The sequence below is a fragment of the Cuculus canorus genome, chromosome 1 (genome assembly GCF_017976375.1).
Source record: "Cuculus canorus isolate bCucCan1 chromosome 1, bCucCan1.pri, whole genome shotgun sequence".
Lineage (NCBI taxonomy): Eukaryota > Metazoa > Chordata > Aves > Cuculiformes > Cuculidae > Cuculus > Cuculus canorus.
In genome coordinates, this window is record NC_071401.1 from 197552572 (window position 1) to 197580112 (window position 27541).

Below are 27541 nucleotides of genomic sequence, written 5' to 3' on the forward strand. Positions count from 1 at the left end.
TTTTTGTTCCCCAGGATGTCGCCATATACCAGGCATGGTTGATTAAATCATCTTGTCACTTTCTGGAAGTGATTGGCATGAGCTTAAATCCGCGTCTCTCAGCTGTGGGCATGAATCATCATACATATGGGTTTTGTGGGACAACATCTTGGCATAGGTTAGGTGTAAAATAGCTTTCTAGTTAACTCAAAACCTCATTACTAAACATTCTATGGTTAATGAAGTTAACAAGCCATAAAACCACCATTGCTTTCTTGGCCAAATGATCCCAGAGGGAAAGAAATATTGCAGATAAATTCCAGTTATTACTAGTGTTCATATATCCACCCACTAGTATAGCATTAACTGAAAATTATCACCTCGCTTTTTGGACTTTTTAATGAGCCAATGATGTCTAATACCATGATACTCCAACAGAAAATGTCCTTAAGCAATAATATTAAACAAATTGAATAAATCTACATTTCTTTCACCTAGAAAAAATGTTCAAGTTGATATTTTGGAGTTCGGATTTATGAAAAAAAGAACTGGAGTTAGGTGTGATTTAAACACACCTTCCTTGTTGTCAAGCTCTCTGTGATGTGGTCATCTAGTCCAATCCCCTGCAATAAGAAGGGACATCTTCAACTAGATCAGGTTGCTCAGAGCACCGTCTAACCTGGCCTTAAATTTTTCCAGGGATGAGGCATCTACTACCTCTCTCAGCAACCTGTTCCAGAATTTCACCACCCTCATTTTAAAAACGTCTTCCTTATGTCCAGTCTGAATCTACCCTCTTTTTGTTTAAAACCATCACCCCTTGTCCTATCACAACAGGCTCTGTTACCAAGTTTGCCCCCATCTTTCTTATAAACCCCCTCTAAGCACTGAAAGGCCACAATAACGTCTCCTCCAAGCCTTATCTTCTCCAGGCTGAACAACCCCAACTCAGCCTTTCCTCACAGAAGAGGTGTTCCATTCCTCTGACCATTTTTGAGGCCCTCCTCTGGACCTGCTTCAACAGGTCTTTCCTGTGCTGAGGACTGCAGAGATGAATGCAGTAATCCAGGCGGGGTCTTATCAGAGTGGAGCAGAGGGGGAGAATCACCTCCCTCAGCCTTCATATAAGGATCTCTATATGATCCTCAGATCATTTAAAAGAAAAGGAAAAAAAAGATTTTAGAATTAGACATTTGCCCTTTAACACTGCACATAAACCTAACAAATTATCATGATCTGGCTCTTCACCAAAGGTATATAAGGAAGAATAAGTGGGGAAAAAAACAAGAAGTGAAGAATTTGATATTTTCATAAAGATGAGGTCTCAGACCCCCTAAGAAATCCTCTTAGATGAAACTAATACATGATTCTCAGTGATCTGATTGATCAGAATAAGGAGTGTTCTAATGTACTATTTCACTTCAAGTGTCATGATATTTAAGAAAAACATACAAATAAATCAGCATACAGGAAAACAGCCGAACAACTAATACCAGCTCTGCAGTGGACATATGCTTTAAAAAAGTTAGGCCCATGTATATGCTTTTTGTGAATAATCTTAAGAACAAACAAAATTGAGTGTGTTAAAATATCGCCTTCTTAGGCAATGCCACATCTGTGTTTAATTTGGTTTGAGGCTTTGGTTGCAGTATGGAAAACCTGAACAAATTAAAAAAAGGGGAAAATCCTGAAAAAAAGTGACTAAATTTAAGTATTCAGATCTCTCAGTTGAAGAACACCTTGTAGTAGTACAGCCATTGGCTTCCTACCTATAGCATATGATTTCCTTTCAGAGAAAGCACATGATTTTCTTTCAGAGAAAGAAAATGTCAGAATACAATGCCTTCCACACATTCACAGTCACCTAAGTGCATAAAAACATAGGTTACACAAAAGTAATTGGAAATTGAAAGGACCTCACATAGAAATTTAAATCAACACTAAACAGTACTTTATAAAATATTTAGAGATGCCACATTCTATTCCATGTACTTCTGTGAGTGTTGCCTTCCCCTGAGGTTGAACACAGCATGACCAAAAAGTCCTCTTCTGTGTTGCAATCAAATATCTGATACGTGCCTCTAAAGACAATTCAAAGAAGAAAGGGTCTTACATATTGTCAGTTACAAACTACTAGGAAAAATGTAGTGTAGAAAATATTTTAGTCCTTTTTGATTCAAACCCCAACCTTGGGGCCTTGATAGAAAAACACTGAATTTTAGCTAATAAAATACCCAAAGCCTAAGGAAATATTAGCTTCAAGATACTCTATTTCTGGTTAGCTGTCATTATGACAAGGAAAGAATTTGGAAAGCCGCATAAATCAGGAGGTACTGAGGTCCAGATCTTCCAACATCAAAATCTAGCACAACTCCAATGAATATAGTAATCCATTTCCAGAAGTCTAAGATTAAGATCTTCTTTTTTAAAAGTGGTGAATCTAAGAACAAGACTTCAGCTCTCTAATGCCATTACATAAAAGGTTATTTCCTTACGTAATAATGATAATAAAGTAGTTTCTTTTTTCCCCCCACTGCAATTTAGACTAAAGAAAACAGCCTAATCCACAATTAAAATCTTTAACAAAGGAAACGTCATTGCAAATAAAAGCTTCTCTCTGCTATTGGAGAAAGGCCTAGCTAGACTGACAGCAAACGACGTAACAATAAGCAGTGTTCAAAGAGATTTCAAATAGTGATATTCCAGGTCTTTCTCCCTGCAGGGTGGCTACAATACATCTGTAGAAGTTGAAAATTGCCTCCAAAATTATTCCAGAGTTACTCACCACACAAGCTGTCTCTTGTCATTAAGGGTATGTCTACGCTGCCATCCTAAATCCTTAGAATCAAAGGTCTACAATTCAACAGCTTAATAAAATACTAAAAAAGCCTCGCCCAAGGCTAGAGCATAACAGCCAAGGTATCAGCCTGAAAACCAAAGGCTGCCCATATGATCGTTCTGCTCCCCAAATCTGTTTAATTTTGGCTGCAGCTTTCCTGAAAACCTGGAATTTGCACTTAAATTCCAGGCAAGTATCAGAAAGACCAAAATGCCATTCACAAAAGCCCCCAAAACTGTTTTAGAGAACTATTTAAAACCTCTAAGATTTTATTTTGAAGCTAGTAGTTGAGTTTGAAGTATAGTGATTACATGTAGTACTAAAGATTCAGATCATATTCTGAAAGATCTCAGCCACTGAAAAGCCAGCCCTGAAAAATCCAACATCAACTTCATTTGGCAGTCTTTACAACCCTAATGTCCTAATAACCACCTGACCTGCACATCACATGTACTGTTTCTGTATGCATAAATTATGTGCACTTTTACATTCCTTCATGGATTCTTTCCTCTATTATGTTACTTATTACAGTAAAAATTACTTTGCTGCCTATCAAACTGTTCCTTGTAGAACTTCTCAGGAGCACCTCTTTGTCAGATCAGATATATGGCTGTACACCTTATGTCATCGTGGATTAATTAACACGAGCAACTCAAATGTCTGCAGTTGGAAGAAAGAACTTCCCTCTACCTTCTCTGTATCACTTCATCTCACACCACAATATAAAATCTGGGAAGCACCAATTATTTCAGAGACTTTCCATATGCCAAACAAATAGAACATGTGTTACATAGACCAGAATAATATATTGGAAAGGAGAACTTGTTTGAATGATCTTTACTTAACCTCCTTCATTCTTTACTGTAGCTAATTAGCCCTTCACTCAGATGAAGAGATAGCAACAAATCTAGGGCTTTCATGAGACTTACAAGTAAACAGTGAGCCAGTTGTAGTATTTTGCAAGATATTTTAAGTCTCTTAGCAGCTTAACATTCAAATATTTCACATCTGACCTTAAAAATAGTTTGCTTATGGCTTTGTTGACAATGCATGTTTTGTGGAAATAACAGATACTCACTGAAACTACATTCACAAAGTCATCGTCAGACAAAGTCTCTAGCATCTCAATGACCGAGGTGCGAATCAGCTTCAATGTCAATCCACTGACACTCCCGCTCCTAGCAGAAATCCACAAGATAAAAGAAAAGTTGAATTTAACACATTTTATTTAAAATGTACAAAGAAAATACAGAGTAGCCACCAGCATTCTCACCAACTTTCACACTTGAATTGTTAATAATTCTTCTGAATTCTCAACTCACCAATGTGTTATTACATTATTATGATAAAAAATGAAGTCCAAAACTGGCATTCAAAGTCCTAGTCTGTGGCTCAGATGAAGTCATAATGATCCATCATTTGCTCATTGTCATTTCAAGAAATCCAAGAGAGTTTATCACCTTCAATCAGTGCATTATCTAAACATTTTGTATTCCTACACATAGATTTACAACTTTAGAATTTCAGATACCGAAATGACAGCTTGTTCGATTTAAGGGAAAACCTAAGCTGAAGTGCAGAAATAACAAATGCTGATAAAACTCAAAAAAAAATTAAAAAATAAAAAAAGAGAACCTTTCAAAATGAACCCTTCAAATCCTTTTGACAGCTTAAACTCAAATGAAAAAGTGAAAAGTTACATGAAAAGAAATAATGTTCTGCAATTTGCTCTCTTGCTGAAAACAGCATTGGGGAGCTATTTCCTGATGTTTATAATTTTTCTATCTAGGAAATATAGATATAGGCAGCCTTAGGATTCTTCCTGAGAAAGCATTAATCTAAGTCAAAGGGGAAGAATGATGATGTCTATGTCCATTAATATAATACTATCCATCAGCGTAGAGCAGTTGCCTATTTTTGATTTTACTAAATGAACTTTTTCCTAAGTGGCATAAACTGAGTTGGCACATCAGTCACCAGAACATTAAATAGAGCATAACCCCCAGGAGATTTATCATTATGCAGTTAGCAGGCACAGAAAACACTGCATATTGTTGCACTCCAGACAAGCCACAACCAGTATTGTCTATCATCTCAGACTTGGGGGTTGTGTTTAACAACAAATCTTGGCCTGCACCTGAAAATTTTCAATTGATCACTCCAGTAATTAAGAAGCTGAAAGCAGAACAATACTGAAGTGACTAAAATCCACTTGTGCCCAGTTTAAATAACTTTCAGATTTGCTTTGGGCTTTTTGAAACTATTTTTTTCTCTGTATTTTTTTTTGTTCATAACAAGATTTTTGATCATTACGTATAAGGACTTCCTAATCTTCTATTTTTGAGCATACACATATTTGTTCAGTTTATCTAAGTACTTTTATTCCTCTAATGTCAACATCTAGACATTACATACTTACGCATCAACTAAAATAAGCATGTCTTTGGGAGATGCAGCTCCTTGGATGTACCTGAAATAGATAATAGCTATGAATGACACAAACTTGAAAACATATTTATCATGTGTGATCACAGAAACACTAGGTTGGAAAAGGCCTCTAAGAGTCCAACTATTCCTATCAACCACTAAACTATGTCCCTGAGCACCTCATCTACCTGTCTTTTAAATACCTCCAGGGACGGTGACTCAACCACCTCCGTGGGCAGCCTCTGCCAGTGCTCAATGACCCTTTCTGTGAAAATTTTTTTCCTAATGTCCAGCCTGAACCTCCCCTGGTGGAGCTTGAGGCCACTCCCCCTCATCCTGTCCCCTGTCACTTGGGAGGTCAGCTCCCTCCTCTCCACAACCTCCTTTCAGGTAGTTGTAGAGAGCAATAAGGTCTCCCCTCAGATTCCTCTTCTCCAGGCTAAACAACCCCAGTTCCTTCAGCCGCTCCTTGTAAGACTTGTTCTCCAGCTCCTTCACCAGCGTTGTTGCTCAATGATGATGAAAGACACCGTATAATCTCTAAACTAAATCTAGCTAAAACAACAAAATTGTCCTGTTGTAGCTAGCAGAAAACCATGTGGCATCATTTTCTCTCTTGCTGTGTCTTCTAACTAAACCAAAGTCAAAATCACTTTAGAAAAACCTGGAAGTCAGATATACTGATCAAAAATCACTGTTGATAATGGAAAAACATAAATACTATTTCAGAGCTGAAGATCATGATGACAGATTAATTATTACAACAGCCTAGTTCAGTAAAAAACACTCTGTCCTTTGAAAGAGTATATATTTAGCTAGTACAAATCCAAGCATCAGCATGTATAATGCCTTGAAAGGCTTACAAAAAAGAATCATGAGAATCAATCTCATTGTTCTCCATCTTTTACACATCTAGTGATTTTTTTGTATTCTACACCAATAAGACATACTTGAAAGCACTTGTAAAAGTCTGGAAGAATGGCTCAATCTAATAATCAGAGTTATATTCTATTTTTGCACAAAATCGAAGTTTTCAATTGCCTTATACCTATTTAATAGTTATCATACTATAAAAAACATCCATGTGAGGCAACCGTACAACACATGGTAATGAGTATTGCACAACAAATGGTGTCATTTGAATATTCTTCATTCAGAAGAATTAAATGATTTTATAAAAAGAAAATAGCAATATCTAAAAGTAGGGAATATTAGATAGAAATAATCAGAAAAAAAAAAAAGTCTTTAGAGTCATATCTAGAAAGAGAGTGATGTTAAGTCCTTTAAAGACAGCTTACCATGGCCTTCTGCGAACATCATAGAGATCTATTTTGTTTGGAGTTCGACTGTTATCTACCCACGGGGAGGCTAAAAAGAAAAAAAAAATGTACAAAATAAAAACTTTTACTTACTAATTTAAATATAACGATATAATGACTTATATCACAGTATTTGTACTACATAAATATCAGCATTTTGTATAGATAAAAAGTCTCTATTTGTGTAATCTGTTTTTGAAATATCTATCTACTCCTACATATATAAGCATTTTAAATAATGCAATAAAAGTATATATAGATAAAGACCTTAAAGAGCCACATTGTGTTGAAAATTTACCGTCTGTAACTGACCACTGACTTCAGTGGAACCAAAATTTCAAACAAAGTAATTTAGAATATGAAATAATGTTGTTTTTTTTCTAAAACCAGCTACAATTTAATGTTGTATGCAATAGTACAGTGCTGATCTAAAGCTCAGTTATGCAACTAAAATATATTCACTGACTCAAAAGAGCTTTACCTAAAAATGCAAATTAGAAAAGTAACATGAAAGTATCATATTTTCTGAAAATAATATGAGATGGAAGTATTCATGTCTCTGTAAAGAAAATGCTAAGATTAGTGACCTTTTCTAAGCATTTAGTCTAAGCTTTACTATAATTTTAAGGAAGACTGGATATCTTTTCCTTACTGAAAAACAAAATGAAACTTTCAAAATGCACCCTTCAAATCCTTTTGACAGCTTAAACAAACAAAAAAGTGAAAAGTTACATGAAAAGAAATAATGTTCTGCAATTTGCTCTCTTGCTGAAAACAGCATTGGGGAGCTATTTCCTGATGTTTATAATTTTTCTATCTAGGAAATAAAGATATAGGCAGTCTCAGGATTCTTCCTGAGAAAGCATTAATCTAAGTCAAAGGGGAAGAATGATAATGTCTTTATCCATTAATATAATACTAGCCATCAGTTTAGAGCAGTTGCCTATTTTTGATTTTACTAAATGAACTTTTTCCTAAGTGACATAAACTAAGTTGGCACATCAGTCACCAGAACATTAAATAGAGGATAACCCCCAGGAGATTTATCAGTATGCAGTTAGCAGGCACAGAAAACACTACAAATTGTTGCACTCCAGACAAGCCACAACCAGTATTGTCTATCATCTCAGACTAAAACACCTGAAAGGTCCTTTGTGATCTCATGGGATAAGGCTCTTGGAGATTCCCAGAAATGAGAAAACAGAATTTTTGAGACCGATGTATGTCAAATATACAACTTAAGTATCATTGCTCAGGTATGCACAGGTTAATTTCACCAGTATTTTATGAGCCTGAAATCATGGTTAGTACATGCTCAGTTGTGGACTTTTAGTGTCCATGAAGATCAAGTCATCTATTAGAATTCCATCTGAAAATCCTTCCTTGAAATGCATTCCCTGAGACTTGTAAAATCTGTATCCAATGTACTCATTTCAGTTTGCATTATGAATGGTTTAGTAAAATAGAAAATATATATTAAAATACTGACCGACACTGCTATATCTTTGCATAACTTTCAGTCTTTACACTAACATGCAATGAAAGGCTACGCCCTATCAAATCCATCCCTCTTAATCAACACATATTTGGACAGTCTTCATAAACAGATACTTACCTGAATGTATACACCTGGATTTATTTGAAAGCAACAGATAAAATGTAATTTACACTGTTAGTGTGACAAGAACTCTTAGCAACCTCCACTGAAAAGCAAAACTTTTTTTATGTTATTTTTTTCATATAAAAGAGAAATCCAACACCCTAACTGTATTTTCCAAAGTATACGGATGGTGATTCAGAGAGAATTCAAACACGGGGGCTGAAGAATACTGTTTCTAACATCAGCACATTCTCCTCTAACAGCAGACACTGACAAAGGTATTCATTTAAAATTAAGTCAATTTTCTAGAGGCTTAGAAAATAAGATTAGCTCCTTAGATAACAAAAACAACTGACTGAAAACCACCACACAAACATTTAGCTACAATTTGTCTGGTATCATAACCTTCAAGAAGATGACAGTGTGACTTACTTCCCATATTATTTTAAGTTATAATCTGAGTTTTCTAAATTCTAAACTAAAATTTACAGAAATATAGGTGAAAATTACATTTTGTCTGTGTAACAGAAGACAACACCAGAAATAATCCAGCTATATTCTTCTGCAAAATCTGAGAGCTACAAATGTATGTTAACATTCACACCACCTGACAACAAAGCACATAATTTCCTTAAGGTCAATACCAGTTGCCCAGAAGAACACACTTCAGAATCCTGTCTCTTACATCAGATACAGTGTGACAAATCTTTCAGAAACATAAAGTGGAAAAAAAAAATACTAACTTAAACTTGTGAGGAGACACAGAATACTAATGTCTTTCCCTAATATTTCAAAAAATACCAAAAGGCTCTGTATGATAAAATCTGGAGTTTTCTAAACTGAAATATAAACTGGAACAACACTTCTAATTTTTTTTTTTTCCCTTTCTCTCTTTCTTTCTCTCTTTCTTTCTCTCTTTCCTTCTCTCTTTTTATGGAGAGACTACTCAAAACTTCTGCTTGAAACAGAGTAAAAGAAAGATCTGAAGAAAAATCTTTCCAAACCACTCTTTGGAGGATGTTTTTTTGTTAAGACTTGAGGAACTAAGCCTTGCACTCAGGTCTACCACAGCTTTTATGTAGTTTTCTGGATTGCAACAAAGTTCACACTGTCCTTTTCTGGCTAAATCTATAAGAGTAAATTAAAAAGCACAATGGAAGAGAAGACATTCACCAGAACTAGAACGTGAACTACTACAATGGCCACAGAATCACAAAACCACAGAATTGTTTAGGTTGGAAAAGACCTTTAAGGTCACAGAGTGCAACCATAAACCTAACACTGCCAAGTTCGCCATTACACAATGTCCCAAAGCACTCCATCTACGTGCCTTTTAAATCCCTCCAGGGATGGTGACTCAACTACTACCCTGGCCAGCCTATTCCAGTGCTTGACAATCCTTTCAGTAAAGCAATTTTTTGTAATATCCAGTCTAAACCTCCCAGGGAACAACTTAAGTCTGTTTCTTCTCATTACTGTGGGAGAAGAAACTGACACCTCACTACAACCTCCTTTCAGGTAGTTGTAATGAGCAAATAGTCTCTCCTAAACCTTCTTTTCCCCAGACTGAACAACCCTAGTACCTTCAGCAGCTCCTCACAAGGCTTGTGCTGCAGACCCTTCCCCACTTTGTTGCCATTCTTTGCACAATAGCTCAATATCTTTCCTGTAGTGAGGGGCCCAAAACTGAACACAGTATTCAAAGTGCAGCCTCACCAGTGCTGAGTAAGGTGCACTCAGCCCACAAAAGAAACTGTCAATAAGCCACTCAGCACACTACTTACTGCCTACCTATTCCTTTTGAAGATTACTGTGAATTATAACACCAAGAGTTTTTCATTTTGGGAGACAGAGCCCTGTAAATACTGTCAGCATCTTCAGAGATACCTAGAGAAGGTCTTTAAAAACATTATTTTTTTACCATGCCTTTAAAGCAGCATTTTCTGTGCCACATGGCAATAAGTTTCTTTTTCCTAATTGATATCTATGTCCCATTGAGACAAAGAACCAGCATTCTTAAGTTTCCTTGTGAGGAAATTTTTACAGATTTATACTGCTAGTGCAATTTTTTTTCCATCAGATATCAGTGGATGTACAATCACACAAATGTTAATTAAGAAATATAATGTTTACTGGGAAAAATGGTTCTATTGATTTCTATGATGTTTTCTATAACAGTAAACATAATCTTATACTAAGTATGTGCGTAGGTAAACAAAAATAAGGACTCAACACTATGTATCTGAGACTTCATTCACACCAAAGAACTGCTGAATTCTCTCTTCTACCTCAAGAATTAACATGACTACATTACTCATTCATTCTAAGCTCTTTCTGGATTAATACTTTTAATTTTAGATGGCTCTGAATGGTCTCAAATCTGTTCACTGGTTTTGGTAATGTTCTAAATATTTAAGGATCCTGTTGGAATTGCTATTAGTAGGAAACTGAAATTCCTTAAGACAATTGATCTCCAATGTAATTCTAATTTACCTTGATTTCATGTTTCAAAAATCTGCAGGAATAAGTAATAATGCACTTCTAATTATACAGAAAATAATCAGAAGGGCTGGAGAACACTGAAAAAGACGTGTTACTTTGGTCAAAATATGCCATAAAGTCATTTGGTGAAACTGGCTTATGCCTTACTAAAAAAAAAAAATAAAAAAATTTGAAATAGACAAAAGGATGACTATACATTTTGCTATAAAACAAAAAAAACTGAGATAAAGGATTTTGAGATTTACAGTTTTTTGTATATAAACTTTTGTTCAAAACATCCATTTTAAACAGATGCCTTGGAACATGGCTCACTGAATGTCTTAAAGACATCAGTCTCACCATGTTTCATTGTTTCATACTAATGAATTTGAACTATGTCAACATGATAGCATTCTCTGATGCATACATTAGACTTAGTCATGTTGTCCTTTGATGATTTTCTTGTTTGGCATATGGTTAAATTTGATATTTTATAAATTACAGCCTGTCCAGGTCCCTCTGGATGACACCCCGTCCTTCCGGTGTGGCAACTACACCACTCAGCTTGGTATCATCTGCAAACTTGCTGAGGGTGCACTCAATGTCGCTGTCAATACCATTGATAAAGATATTAAACAGCACTAGTCCCAGTATAGACCCCTGAGGGACACCACTTGTCACGGACCTCCATCTGGACTTTGAGCCATTGACCATTACTCTTTGAACACAACCATCCAACCAGTTTCTTATCCACCTTACCGTCCATCTATCAATCTATCTCTCTCCAATATAGAGAGAAGGATGTTGTGTGGGACCATGTAAAAGTCTTTACAGAAGTCTAGAAAGATCACATCCGTAGGTTTGCCCATGTCCACTGCTGCGGTTACCCCATCACAGAAACCATTAAGTTGGTCAGACAGGACTTGTCCCTGGTGAAGCCATGCTCGCTGCCATTAATCACCTCCCTGCCCTCCATGTGCTTTAGAGTAGCTTCTAGGAGACTCTGTTCCATGATCTTCCCAGGCACAGAGGTGAGGCTCACAGGTTGGTAGTACTCAGGGTCGTCTTTTCTACCCTTTTTAAAAATGGGCACAATGTTACCCTTCTTCCAGTCACCAGGGACTTCTCCTGATTGCCATGATTTTTCAAGTATCATGGAGAGTGGCTTGGCAACCACATCTGTCAATTCCCTCAGGACTCTGAGATGCATCTCATCAGGTCCCATGGACTTATATATGTTTAGGTTCCTCGGGTGTTTGCAAAGCTGATCCTCCTCTGCTGTGGGAGGAGGTCCACCTCCCTGGTCACCATCTTGCTGTCCCATGATGCAGGAGGGGCAAGGAGAGCAGTTATTGGTGAAGACTGAGGCAAAAAAGTTGTTGAATACCTCAGTCTTTTCCTCATCTGTTGATACATTTCCAGTCATCAGTGGGGGTACGTCCTCTTTGGTCTTCCTCTTTTGATCGACATATTTGTAAAAGCCCTTCTTGTTGGTCTTTACTTCCCTTGCCAAGTTCAGCTCCAGCTGCGCCTTGGCCTTCCTGACTTCATCCGGGCAACGTCTCTATACACATCCCAGATTCCCTGTCCCTGCTTGCACTGCCTATGCATTTCCTTCTTCTTTTTTAAGTTTGACCAGCAGGTCTCGACTCAGCCACACCGGTCTCTTCCCTTTCCTGCCTGATTTTCTACCTATGGGGACTGAGCTCTATTGTGCACTGTGGAAAAGCTTCCTTAAATATTTCCCAGCTCTGCTCCGCTCCCTTGTCTTGGAAGACCAGGCCCCATGGGGTCCTACCAAGTAATTCCTTGAAGAGCTGGAAGTCTGCTTTCCTGAAATTTAGTGCCCTGACTATACTCCTCACCTGTCCCATATCCCTCTGGATCTTGAACTCCACCAGTGATCACTGCAGCCCAGGCTGCCTCCAATCCTAATGTCACTGGGTTCGTTTGTATTGATGACCATAAGGTCCAGTACTGCTTCTCCTCGGGTTGGAGTCTCTATCAGTTGGACTAAGAAATTATCTTTGATGTACTCCAGGAGTCTCCTGGATTGCCTACAGCTTGCTGTGCTACTTCTCCAGCATAAGTCTGGATGGTTGAAGTCCCCAAATAAGATGACAGCTTGCGAGTGTGAAGCCTCCTGTAGCTGGACGAAGAAGGCTTCATCAGTTGTCTTGCCTTGATCGGGTGGCCTGTAGTACACACCAACCACAAAGTTCCTGTTGGTTCTTCAATCTTTGATTTTTACCCACAAGCTTTCATGTTTACTCACAAGCTTTCTGCACACATAGGGTGGAAATCCTCAGTTCTGTTGATTACATGCAAAATCATTTCACGCCACACAGAGCTTGTCACTGGACAAATCCTAAATGAAATGTTCCTCAGGAAAAGGAATCCTTGGCTACATCAGCTCACTTTTAGGTCATGAGATGATTTCAGAGGAATAAGTGAGTGTCGTAGGGGAAGCCTTCCTGAAAGTCCTGCTGAATGAGACCCCAGTTACACCCGCCCGGCTCTGCTGGTTAGGTATGCATTTGCAAGGAGCAGAGAGGCACAGATGAATTATTAACAGATGTACATCCTTGCAGAACATTTGGTGAAAGAGACTAAAACTGATAGTAAGACAGGTAACAAATGCCAATTATCAAATCCCAGACAGCATCATCTTATTCTGAATCAAAGTTCATTATCTTTCCATCTCAGAGGTTTATTAGGTAGCCAGCCTCAGCATAGCATATATTGGGTTAGTAAAACAAATACTTGTCAAAGTTGATTTTTACCTTGCTATCTCTCAGGAAAACATTCATATGCATATTCAAAACATCCATAGATACAGAATACTCAATTCCCTGTGCCAGATTCAATGAGGTCTGAAGCCAAGTCTGAACTGCAACATACAGCTTAAATTTGGCCCTTAGATTAATTTCATATTTTCTCTCATCTGTTAGGGAACTTGTGTAAACAAACATGCATTCAGGTATACAGTAGCCAACACTAGTTGGGAAAAGTTATATTCCTCAGCTTCCTACTCAGAAAGAAGTCGTGAATTTTGGTGCAGCAACAGCACCTTTTCAGAATTACTTTGTTATTTTTTCAGTAAAAGGTGAAAAGTAGCAAGACATGGCAGCTAAAAAGAATAAACAGCCATAACTTTAAGAGCCCCTAATATTAATTATCATGAATAATTTTTCACTACTATACTTGGGACTCAGGATATCATAATGATGCCTAATAAATACTGTCCCCAACAAGAGAAACACTGTTTCTGACCAGCTCCATGCTACCACAGAAGACGTTCAGTGAAGACAGAACACAGCCATTTCTTAACTATTTTACTAAGATAATAATTTAAAATTTACAAGAGCTTAAATTATCTTCAGGTAAAATCTAATTAACCAGACAGCTCTGAGCAATGTCCTCTGTAACTTTTATAGCACCATCACCATACAGAAAGGAGAGGATAATCATCTCTCAGAGGTCTTTTCAGAATGTATTACCTGTGTGGTTATGGGCAATACTGGGCTCTGTTTCATCTCAAATCAGCTCAGCAATGAGTATTATGTGGGAACAGCTCATACACACATAAATCCACTGCTTTATTGGTCCCAATATGCCAAAAGAAATGAAACTTATTTGAACACATAACACATATTGCAGCCTGCAACTTAAAATTAACGTCTCAAATAGCCATGTTATCTCAGTTGAAAGGCAAATATTTCTGCTTTCTCAAATATAAACTGAATTTCATCATCAGTAAATGTGTTGCTCACAATGGTTTCACCTGGACTAGATACCGTCCCACCAAAGGGGGCTTAAAGATCAGAGCTAGAGGAAAAGCAGTAAAGAAGCAACAAAAAGTTTGGTGTTTTGGTTTTGTTTTTTTTTTCCTATAAGAGCGAATTCTGGAGATTTCAATTTGTATCATAAAAACACAGAAATGGTATGAACTTCAGCATGAAAGTATGGTGGCTTTCTGGCTGCAATTCCATCAACTCACTAGAAATAGCACATTATCCCATAACTGGGTGGATTTTCTTGCACAATTACAACATTCAGCACATCATTTTTGAAAAATGAGCCACAATTAAATATATTCTAATAATTTCCATATCATGAGTATGGTTAGATCCTAATCATTTCAGCACATATCCTTCCTTCATGGATTTCAATGAAAAAAAGAAAAACAACCCTTAAAGAGGCTTACTTCAATATAAAAGATAGAACAATCCAACTTACATATTAATTGCAGCAACTGATAATTTATAAGCTGCATTACTTGCAAACTGTTTTGGGTTTTGTTTTGTTTTTTACATTGAAAGCTCCTTTAAATGCTGAGTTTTTAGCAGGAGCTGACAGTTATAATACATGAAATATTTTGGAAAAAAAAATAAAAAAAGAAGTTCTCAGGTTTTCAAGGCTTTTGATCCATTTTGTATGGATTTTTTAGGCTTTCTAGTCTCTTAGTACCTGCTCCAGTAATGACTTTCTTTGGAGAATTCAATATCACAGCCGCAACACTATTGCTTGCCATTAATGGATAACACAAGAGCAGCTGTGCACAGCAAGTCCTTCATTTGGAGAGATACCATGTTATTTTATTAAAAATTGATTTTTAAAGCTCTTCCATTATTAATTTGTCTAAGCAGAGAATGCTCCAGTAGCTGAGTGAGATCTGCTTCGCTGACATCTGGAAATAGATTTGAGGGGTTTTATTATATTTTTTTTGTCTATGAAGGTGAATAGATAGTACCAGTACTACTCTATCCATACTTTTAATGTAAGAATTTTAAGACTTTAGGGAAAAGATTTTTTTTCTGGCTAGTGAGCACTACAGCATTATCTTTTCTTTGTCTGTGAATTTATCAATTTATCACCTTGTAAGCTCTAATTACACAGAAATATCCTAGTAAAATACTGGCACGAGTAATGTAAAGACGCTTTTCTATAATCAATTAAAGTTCCCATTATATTGTATTTATTTATTATATCAATAAACAAAGTAAGGATAAATACAAGGCAAATGTACAGTTAAAAAAAAGGGAAAGAACTCAACAGTTCTTATCATTGTACTCTTCAGCAGTGGTATTACAAAGATCCTGAGAAGATTAACCCACCTGCTGATGTTTAAACAATGCTATGAATTTAAGTATGAGTTAAAGAAGATAATAGCAAACGGAATCTTGAAAAAAGCCTTGGGGTTACACATATTCCCACTCTGAATCCCTAACCTTCAGGGGATCACCAAAAAATGTAATTTTATCTCTCTGTACCTGTTTCTTTTATCTGTAAAATGAGGAAAGCAATATTTTTATTACTTTGAAACCAGAAGGTGTTTGGGGGATGAAAATTAAGCTGTGTGTTATATGCCATACAGCGTATGTACACCCTGCGGTATAGCATAAAATAATCTGTGGGTGTTTGAGAACACGAGGCCTCCTGGAATAGGACTGGAGAACCTTTTAGTAAAGAAGAAACAAAATAAAGTTCACTGCTGTCCTTTTGGAAAGGCTGCCATCATGTTTTGTCCCTTCAGACACACCTATCTAAAGGATTCTCATAAAACTCTGACTTGTTCTTTTTACTAGTACAGGCACAACAATAAAACTGAAGGAGCAGATGAGCTTAAGAAACAACTGTATGCATGATTAAAACATGCTCAGATGGTCTTAAAGTAAGGATTAATATTATGTAGGCACTCAATTCCAACACTGTAATCTTGTCCACTATCTACTCAGTAGGATAAGAAGGACTTCAACTTCACACATACTTTGTGACTTCAATTTAATTTCCTATAGGCCATCATTAAATCTCTAGATGGAAGTGGGAAGATTTGGAACATCTAGGGACAGGACAGTATTTCTTTTTCAGTTTATTTTTGCAATGAATTGTCTGAACTCTCTGGATCTTTACCAAGTGTGGCACATTCCCACCTTCGGCACAGTACAGACCAAATACCGTCAAACTGAGTCTAGGCTCACTGTTTCTTCATAAAAGATGTTGAATCAATTCATGCATCACCATGCTACTACTACTGTTAAATAAAACCCACTAACTGGAGTCAGAGACTATCTGTATCTGCTCCCCTTTCTTGTATTATCATTGGCAAATATTTAGTTTACTTGCTCAAGAAAGCCGAGTTGGTGTTGCTGATCAAACAGGTTTTTTATTAAATAGTCATCTCGATCAAGAGTGTGTTTTCATTCGAGCAATCCTTTCCAGCCAAACTTTCTTAAATATATTTATTGCCACAACAAAAAAGACTTCGACATCATATTTAACTGCAAATAAAAGTCTGCTCTCTACAGTCCAAAACAAAAAGCATCCCTTACTAAGGATCCTAGCATTACCAAGAAAAATAATGAAAAGAGAGAGGCAGTACCTGGCAAAAGGCACATAAATACAAAGTTTTTTTTTTATATTTGTTAAATTAGTAATTGCTACAGTGAAAATAATATGCTTCCCATTGCAAAATTTTAATGAAATATTGATTAACAATTATAATTATAATCCTCATTACTTCTATAATTAAGAAAGATTTCAAGTTTAAAAGAGGAACTGGCTAGTTTATACCTACACTTACAAGTAGCTTGCCAAAAATTTGATATTAAATAGGCGCTTTCTAAAACCCAGATGTAAAATTAGCTGGACAGATGCCTCACAAAATGTAAGTACCTTAATATCGTATTAAACTACTTTAATTAAATTAATTTAGTTTTGTGTAACAGATTTGTCCACTGCTCTGTGGTTAATTACAAATTAATTCTGCAGTCTGATCCGTATTAAAGTACCTTTCTACATGGAGTAACAAAGCTTTAAAAAAAAGTTTAATTTTTCAGATTCCTGCCACCAAAGAAATATCTATTTGGAAACATTTTAAAAAATAAAATAAAACAAAACAAAACCTGACTTACATTATAGATTCTAGGTGGCCCTGATAGTGCAGGAGAGTTAATTGTGCTCTCTTGCCACCTCACAGAGAATCCAGATTTTAAACTTGTGGCCCACAACTTTCCAAATGAAACTCTTCTGATTTTATATAATGTTTCAAAATAAAATGCCTTTCTGAATTCCATAATATAAAATTTCAGGACAGTTTGCTTAACACTACCCCCCCCCCCCCCCAATATATTTCCGCTTTCTTTCATGGCAGTGGTGAAAACTGAATCTCACTCTTGAGTTATACATAAGTAATGGAAAACTATACTCTTGCAGGACAAAGACTGGAAACTTCTACAAATATTTTTAAACCTGGTGGATTTTGTAAAGAAACTACAGTTGAAAACACACATTCAAGACAAGAATGCCTAGACAAAAACAAAAGGAAAGAAGTTATTCACACGCCCAGTCCTATCTTGCCTTCTGCAGACGATTCAGCTAAATTTTTTTTTGCAAACTGAACACTGAGAAACAGGAAGGACTTTCTCATACAAGTTACATGTGGGAGATGTTCAGAAAAGCTGACTGTGTTCTCCTATTGGAAGGAAGAAAACAGGTTGTAAATAATTTCCCAAAATGCCACCATGTAAATCAAGATTGTTTGTTTCCCGAGATGACTCAAGATATCCTCTGAGCATGTACTGGACAGTAGTGCAGGATAATGACCTCAAGGTTCCTCTGGCTGCAAGTCAGACAGGACCACAAACAAAACAGTATAATTTCTAACAGAATGCAATACATATTCACTATGTACCTTTATGTCTGGGTCTGGCTTTTCAGGTCAAGCCTGTCAATGAACACAAAGTAACTGAAATTCTGATTTCAGTTACATTCTGGTACATTGAAATTTAAATCTATTCACATATTTAACTATTTTCTTTTTATTGCTTTTTTTTTTTTTTTACATTCTCAGATTTCAATGCAGCTTGAATTTAATTTTTCTCAACTTAATCTCATCCATCACATTGTACCTTCTTGGTATGTAAATTTAGTTACAAAAGCCTAACCAACCGAAATCCTTCCCCTACAGCTTCATAAGAATGTTTAATTCACCAGTCACAAAGTTTTCTGTATGTACTGCTCATAAGGATAAGTCTATGAGCAAAAATGCCTCTGATATTGATACGATTGTAGTGTGAAGACTGAGAGATTTCAGCTGGCTGTGGAAAAAAACAAACACTTAAAATGTCTGAGTCATTTCATTTCAATGACTTAACAATTTCACCAGTCAGTCTGTTAACTTGTTTTAAAACTTTTAATATATTTTAGTTACTGTTAAAAATTATTAAATGTCAAAAACTTAAACTAAATGCTCAGAAAATATACAAATTTTGAGCAATCGTGTATTACATATTAAACCTGTAACATTTCATATTTTTGATATGTTAGTAGTAGCTCTGACAGGTGAAATGGCCAATTGTAACTTGAATAGAAAATATTCATCATGCAGAACCCAAAGTACTTGCAAGCTAACTTCACTACATCCAGTGTAACAATTTTCAGATCATTGGCAAACAACCACTGCATAGCCTGTGCCTAGCTTCTGCACTGATCTATGTACACAGGCAGGAAACATATGGAATCTTCTTTTCATCCTCAATCAGTAAGCCAAAAAATGCAATTTAGTTTCTGAGCAGAAGGAAGATGTCTGGAGCTACTTTGTTTCAGCAAACATTATTTCCCTTCTGAGCAAGTGGGAAATTATTAAGGAAAAAACAGAAGAAATTATGGAATAAATTGTAGTCTCACACAAATACACTTATTTCTTCAGATAAAATCAGTTTGTTCTTTAAAAATCAAAGGCCCTACATGCACCAGCACGCTTGGCAGACTCCTTGGTGTTTTCTGCCTATGTTTAAGCCCACATTTACACAGTGCAGAGGTGTAACTTGAGACTGCCCATGTGGGAAGAGGGAAGGGACAAAAAGCTGCAAGAAATCATAGAATCATAGAATAGTTTGTGTTGGAAGGGACCTTAAAGCTCACCTAGTTCCAACACCCCTGCCATGGGCAGGGACATCCCACTAGATCAGGCTGCCCAAGGCCCCATCCAACCTGGCCTTGAACACCTCCAGGGATGGGGCAGCCACAACCTCCCTGAGCAACCTGTGTCAGTGCCTCACCACTCTCATGGTGAAGAAATTCTTCCTTATGTCTACTCTAAATCCGCCCCTCACCAGTTTATACCCATTGCCCCTTGTCCTATCACTAAAAGCCTTGGTAAACAAAATCTCCTGGGAGCTTCTGCTTCTTGGCTTGGGAGCTTCATTTAAGCTCAAGCCCTTGCTCCTTTTCCAAGCTGCACTGTGTGAATGTCTGTGCACCATGCTGCATTTTGCCAGGGCTTCCTGGCCTGACCTCACAGCTGCCTTGTCAATATGGACTTGTCGGGTATGTGAAGCGGACTCCAGGACAAGCACTGCAAGCCCCAAGAGGTCTCAATCTGTCCAATCGTTCTAACCTAGTCTTTCCCACACATTAATTTCTTTGTTGAAGAAACACTAAATAAACAAATAACACTCTACTTCCTAAAACAAGAACTGAGTACCTGTTACTTTCGAACTCACGGTAATTCTACAAAATAGAGTGAGATCATAAGTAAATCTAAAAGCTTTCTCCACACGGATGAGTACCTTTGCCCCGGCTAATCCATCACTTGTACACTTTCATACCAGCCCACCAGTGCTGGTACTCCTTGATACTCTCTATATGGACAGATACTGCAAACACAACTATACATCTTAAGAAAACAACCATACGTTAGTTGTTTCTGCTTTTCTGAATGACGATATTAAGATTTCTACATGAGTTTTTCCCAAATTTTCTGTTGGAAGTGGAGGAGAACACAGAGAAAAGAAAAATTCTACTGTGATGGAGACCACCAAGCTTCCTTGTCGCATCTAGGACAACCCTCTGTGGCTAATTCTCCACTGCCACCTCTCTGCAGTCAACTCTCCAAAAGACAACCCTACACAGCCAACTCTCTGCAGGGAAAACTATGCGAGGAGCTCCAAACCTTAAACTTAACCCTAATCCTAATCCTAACCCTAACACCAGTTCTGCCCCTAAATCTCCCTGCACAGAATTGCCCTCGCAGAAAGTCAGCGGTGTAGACTTCTCCCACAGAGAGTTGACCATGGAGAGTTGTCCCTCTCCGCTATCCATCAGCTATTTACACATTTTTGCAAGATCCCTCTGAGTCTTGCCTCCTCCAGGCTGAAAGACAGGTCTCTCACTCTCTCCTCCTATGAAAGATCCTCCAAGTCATTTAGTCCCTGTCTCTCATAGACTGGGGGGAAGCAGAATTGGATCTTTCACTTCAGATGCGTCTCACCAGTGCTAAGTCAAGGGGAATGATCACCTCCTTCAACCTGCTCTGCCTAATGCATCCCAGGCTGCTATTGACAAAGTCCAACTTGTCCATCATGGCCCCCAGGTCTTTTTCCTGTAAAGCTGCTGCTGTCAGCCCCCTGCAGATACTGGTGTCTACAATTATTCCAGATGCAGAACTTTGCACCTCCCTTTGTGGAACTCCATGAGATTCTTGTCAGTACAATTTTCCAGCCTTTTGAGGTCCCTTTGAATGGCAGTGTAATCATCTTCTGAATCAGCCACCCCCAGTTTTGTACTACCTACAGGCTTGCTGAGGGTGAACCCTGTCCCATCATTCAGGTCACTAATAAAGATATGGAATTACATTGGCACAGCATTGAATCCTGGGGTACACCACTTTTCATTGGTCTCTTGCTGGACTTCATGCCACTTCTCATAACCCTCAAGATCAGCAGTTCAGATAGCTTTTAGTCCCCATTACTGTCTATTTATCTAACCTACTTCATCAGTTTTGTCTATGAGGATGTTAAGGGAAACAGTGTCAAAACACTTACTCTTAAAGTCAAGATGAATAACATCACTGCTTTTCCCTCCTCCATCAAGTCTGTCATGTCATCACAGACAATTGTCAGGTTGATTAGGCATGATTTCTTTTTTAATTGATGCTGACCACTCCCAATAACCTATCTGTCCTCACCATTCCTCCAAAGTTTCCAAGAAGACTTGCTCCACCACTTCCCTAAGGACTAATGTTAGCCTGACAGTAGTTCCCCAGATCCTCCTTCTTACCCTTCAGGAAGACAGAAGTGACACTTGTTTCCTCAGGAAAAAAAGGAAACTCAGGAAGCTCTGTGAGCTTCCATGACCTTTCAATGATAATCAAGGATAGCCATATAATGACATCCACCAGTCCCCTCAATACTCATGGGTGCATCCCATCACATGTCAAGGACTTGTACATGTCCAGCTTGCTTAAATGTTCCCTAACTTCATTCTTTGTCACCGAGGGCAGGTCAGCCTTGCTTCATAACTTCCCTCTGATAACAGAGGTCTGCAATTAAAGAGGGCTCATCTTGGGAGGGAGGACTGAGGCAAAGAAAGTAATAAAAGTCGTGGCATTTTCCATGCCTTTTGTAAACAAGTCCCCTGTATTGATTCTGATACAACTCCATAAATCTATGTAAAAAGGACAATGCATTTTTACAATGCTTATATCATGTCTTCAAAGAAAGACCAATTTGTGGTATATAACTTTAAACGTAAGAATTATTATATATTGCATCCTTCCTAAAAGTTCCACTCACTTTATTTGTTTATTCTTCTGAGCTCTTTTATTAAATTACTGTTTACTTATTCTTGAGTTGTTCAGAGCTCACAGAATCACTAATGAAAATTGCAAAGTTGTTCTTGGCATCTTCATATCAAAATGGATAGTTGCCAGCACAGTAAGAGAGCTTAACATTTCACTTCACATTGAAACTAATGAAAATATTGATAAAAGTACCCTCACTAATCTTTAAAATTATTTTAGGCAAGAGACATTTACTTAAATAATTTAAAGAAGAAAAAGTTCAATATCAGGAAACTCATATTACCTCTTTAAATCAAGCTGATTTAAATTCTAACTGAAAAAAGTGAAAAAAACAGGTTTTAGGCCCAGGAAGGTATAATGCATCTTTGGCTCTTCTCTGCTAATTCTGTCTTGATGTTTGAGAATGAGAGCTGAACACTGTATCTTTTAGGGAAAAATTGTTAATAACCAAAATGAAGCAATGACCTCAACACAATCTCTAATGTTTCTGTTGAGACAGCTCATAAACATAGGAAGTTGCTATACCGTTCCCTTTTATTTCTGGCACTGGCTTTGTCACCACTGTAAATTTCAACATGTATTTGTGTTCATCTGTATATTTCTAATACTTAGCTTTCTTGCACATCTGTATCTACCCATCTACAGAAATATCTTCCTAAATCTGGCTTCCCTGGATTAAATATTTTTTTCTTCTTCGAATCAAAATCAAAAGTAAAACCACATAGAATGTAGTTTTCTCCTCAGTAAAAATGAAAGTGAATACTTTGGTACCATTCCTTCCTGTACCTGATGCTGTTAGTTATTTTTGTAAAACAGAGTTCCCCATTCTTATTCTACTGCATTTAATTACTATTGTATCTAAGCCAAATACCTTTTATTATAGTGTATAAAGAGTAAGATCTCAGGTAAGGAACTGCCATGTATCTCAACCTAGGTCAGAGTTAGAAGGAAGCTGTCTTTTCTCTTGATAGAGACAAAGGAAAATGAATGTGCCAAAGAGGCAGACAAAGTACAGATGAAAATTAAATGAAATCACACACGGGATGCTAGAGGAGTGTACAACAGTACTAAAAAAAAAAAAGAATATATGTAGGAAAAAATGCGATATATGCAATAGAAAAATAATCTTATATTTCACACATACTTCCCATCCATAGGGTGACCCATGGAAAGATACCTTCAAGCTGCTGGTTACTACGGTGACAAGGATAGCCCAAGAGCGTACTGATAACAGAAGTGATGTACGGTCTAGCCCATTACTCAAGGCAGTGGGATACTATAAGACAAAAACATTAGACCAAGAAACCTATGATTGAAGACCCCTCTACTGCTTAGAGGTGCCAAAGATTGATTCTTTCCAAAGGAGGGAAGACTAAGTGGATATATTTCGGATACTAAGGAGCAGACTCATTTATGCATTTTAATTTTCATTTTTCATACTTCCAAATTCTTTCACAAATATAATCACTATGGAGAAATTCATAATTTCAAATCAGACTTACCTAAGGCAAATATGATGAAGTGATGTTTTACAATTTATAATATCATTTTCAAAAGACAAATATGAAAAACATCCCTTCTATATAAGTATATGAGACTTGATTTCATTTTCAGAATATTTGTGTGTGTCAGCAAACTGAGACAAAGTTTACAGAAAGAGAAAGATGGACAACCTGGCACAAAGACCTTTCTAAAACTCTGAAACCCAAAGGGCTTACTGATTTGAGCTATAAATGGAAAGAAATGGTAAGAACAATGCACATACAATTTAAGGACTGTCAGACTGCTCCACAATATTGTGTGCGTACAAAATTAAAGAACTGGGGAGTTACCCAGGAATTTGTGAAGTTATGTTCTAACAGGATTAAGCAGCTAATAAGTCCTTAGGCAGTTAGCTATGGAAAAAGCAAGAGGTGTGAGAGGACCTGAGTTTTATACCAAATCTGAATTTATGTTTAGACGGAGTATATACAAGTAACATATCTGCCTGCAAAATTGGGAAAACAAGCTTCTCTTATTTTATAGGGGTGCTCTAGGGAAGCATACAGAGAGACTCTGAGGCTCCTGTGTTGTGTTAGTAGACAACTGGATTAGACAGGTTAGGTAGAATTCATTTTTCAACATTAGAGATAAACTTAAGTCTTACAAATGGATTTCCTAGAGAATAGCACAGAGATGAATTTAAGAAGCACTTCTTTTTCAGCGCTTGGAAAACATCCCTATATAGTAAGTGGTGAGAAATGTTTACCCCAAACACAGTACTAACATATCCTAAAAACATTGAAACAGAACACTTGACAAAAACAGAAACATGAAATTAGCTTTTTCACTACTATTTTTTCTGCAACATCTCACTGTATTTATTTCATAAGCATCTAGCATGACAAAACAAACAGATTCAAGTGCAATGAAATATTCTTCCTGTAAACTAGCCTAAGGCAGTTTCTCTGCCTGTGCTAGCAATTGTACTAATAATACAGTAACAGCTTTAGAATAAACCCCTTTGCCCTCAGAAACACAATCAATCTTATATAAGCAGAACAGAAAGGATGTCAAAGTTCTTCCTCAGCCAATTGTAGGGAAGAGACAAGACACTGCACACAATTGTCTTGTGTGTAGTGGACACATTATTCTGTCATTGATAACAGCATCACTTTACAAAAACAGCAGCAGCACAGGCAGTTTACACTGCCATAAAACAAGCCTTTCAATGAGTAAGAACACATCAAAACATCAAATTAAGCTATCGATAATCTAAATTCAGTAAAATATACATCTATTTGAATTAATATGATCCAGTAATGGGATTCCTTGACAGGTGGAACAGATGTTGGTTGAAATAACCAAATTTTATTCATTGACCTTAGCTCTAATAGGAGAGACAATTGTCAGATTGTGGATTCTGCAGGACATAAACATACCATGGTACAATTGTACTTCCACTGACTTTAGCCGTAACATTATCTGTTTAGTCAGAGTGTCACTATTTTCAAAAGTAGATAGATTAAAAAAACCTCACTGCCAAACATTCAAAATATTACTTACACAACATACAGAAAACAATACAAAAATAAAATTGAACTCTTCTGCTTTTCTGCCCCTTTTACTGTAGGAAATATTAGTTACATATTTCACCCCCAGTTTCTTCCCCCTCATACTATCTTTATGCCAGAATAATTTCACAGTCCTTGAGTTACTTCTGAGATACAGAAACTGCATCTATGCCAGACAGTAATTTGTAGTTAACTTTTATTGCTAGTAAATAATTCAGAATATTTTTAAGGCAATATGCGGCGCACGATAGTTCTTTAAAGAGACTTCAATTACCTGGGTAATACCTAGCGAGGCCAGTTGCACTACCGAAAACTTGCCATAATAAAGTGGGGTCTTCTTCTCTGTTCCGCTTGAATACATCATCCAGTGCTGCAGTCCAGTTGAGCTCATTTAACACTATTGTTGCTGTCAAAGACAAAACATATTTGATATTACAAAGTTACATCCAAATACAACAATAATGGCTATAAGAAGCAAACAATTATTGCAGAAAGTAATAACATTTCTTTAATCTAATCAACAAAGTAAATTTAAAGAAACCCACTTCCTTGGCATTTTCTTTAAGTTCCTCATGCTCTCTTCTGCCTATTGCACTATTTGTATGCAATGACTATTATTTTATTTGCATAATCAGTAACTCCTACAAATACAATGTTTCTGAGACTTCACTCTAATTGCAGTTCCCAGTAATAGAAAAATAAATGCAAGCATATAAATTTGACGTTTCTACTAATTACAATACACCACAACAAGAACAACTAGAATTCTGTTAACAAAAGTACTTGAGTCTCTTATAAATGTAACAGAGATGTCCCCTTCCAAATGGACGCTATATGAGGATTATATGGGAAAAAGACGTTATTTGAATTGTAACATTAATGTGGGACTGGATGCACAGTAGTACGTATTGTTGCACACTACAGATCTTAGTGTTATGATCTTATGATATCTTAAGATCACTTACAGAAAGATCAGCAATGTGAACGTTAAGTTTATGAGTTGGATCAGTTCCACGATGCACTTAAAATACAAAGAAATTCACATTTCAACTAATCACTATGTGCCAATTATACAGAAACTTGCATTCACAAAATTGTCCTGTACCAATACTTCTTTTAATCAAATATATATAACTGATTCAATTTATAATATAATAGTATGTTGTATGCCTTTTTAGAAAAGAAGACACTCTAAAATTGATGAACACTGCTACAGTAACAGTCAACTGACTACAGCCACTAGTCAACAAAATATTATTGTGATAAAGAATACTTCATGATATTACTTGTGATAAGTAATGTTTTTCACCTCATTTGATCAGCTGCAAATATTGCATTAATTTAAAAAAAAAGAATCTTGATAATGTTAAGCAATAACAGGTATTTTAAAGCTTTTTATGGGCTTGCTTGCTAATTTTTCCTTGTACGTTGACTAATGGCATTAAAAGTAATGTTTCTAAAATTGAAACATCGAGATTAGCAAGTCCGGAGTGGAAAGGGAACTAGAGAGGGAAAAAAAAAATAAACACCAGTTAAAATGTAGGCATAAATTCTATGAAAGTTAACACTGTAATATGGATCCTGCTTACACTGTAGAAATGCACACAAGAAAAAAAAATAAAGTTCTCTTGCAAATGGACAAATCAAGATGAAATAAAAACAGTTCACGCGTAAAGTACATCAGTGGTTTCACAGTAAAAAAAAAAATGATATGGACATCTACATTCTAGATCTCTGCTACTGTGAAATAAAACATTAAAATTAAAAACAGGAATAAAGTTAAGATTTGACAGCCTATTTCCAAAGAAATGTATACAGGTACTAAAGAAATGAGATCACAACATTAAATTTTATAGGCTTGTTTTAAAAGGTTAAGGAGAAAATTGCTACAGCATGTGTTTTGCAGAAAGGTTTATCTATTTTTTTAAAGAAATTTTAAGATAACATTACTCTCTCAAGATATAGCTTATTATAGAAATATCAAATTACATTTCGATTCTCTGTGAGCAATAAGCTTCTACCACATTCCTGTCTCTTCGACATGTAGCTAATGTTAAATATGTATATGCTTACTTAGAAGAGGAATAATTCCCTGAATCACTGTGAGAAGTTAACTATCATTTTAAAATGGTTACTGTTCAACTGTCTTTTTCAGATCCAGTTTGATCTTCCAGTGCTCATCAATGTAATTAAACATTAAGTACAGACTTTTTACAGGTTTTATTTCAGATCTTAGTACCAGAAGAGGCTCCATGAAGT

The 27541-nt window shown here is 36.6% G+C and overlaps 1 protein-coding gene across 10 annotated transcripts in view; it reads right to left on the bottom strand.

Moving 5' to 3' along the window:
• Positions 1-27541, bottom strand: part of CACNA2D1 (calcium voltage-gated channel auxiliary subunit alpha2delta 1) — a 399914-nt gene that overhangs the window by 102120 nt on the left and 270253 nt on the right. For all 10 annotated transcript variants that reach the window (XM_054068845.1, XM_054068882.1, XM_054068852.1 and 7 more), the window contains exons 7-10: positions 25557-25688; positions 6544-6613; positions 5238-5288; positions 3897-3996 (exon numbers count right to left, since the gene is read on the bottom strand). In XM_054068845.1, coding sequence (XP_053924820.1) covers positions 3897-3996; positions 5238-5288; positions 6544-6613; positions 25557-25688 — 353 coding nt within the window. The remainder of the gene's footprint in view (positions 1-3896; positions 3997-5237; positions 5289-6543; positions 6614-25556; positions 25689-27541) is intronic.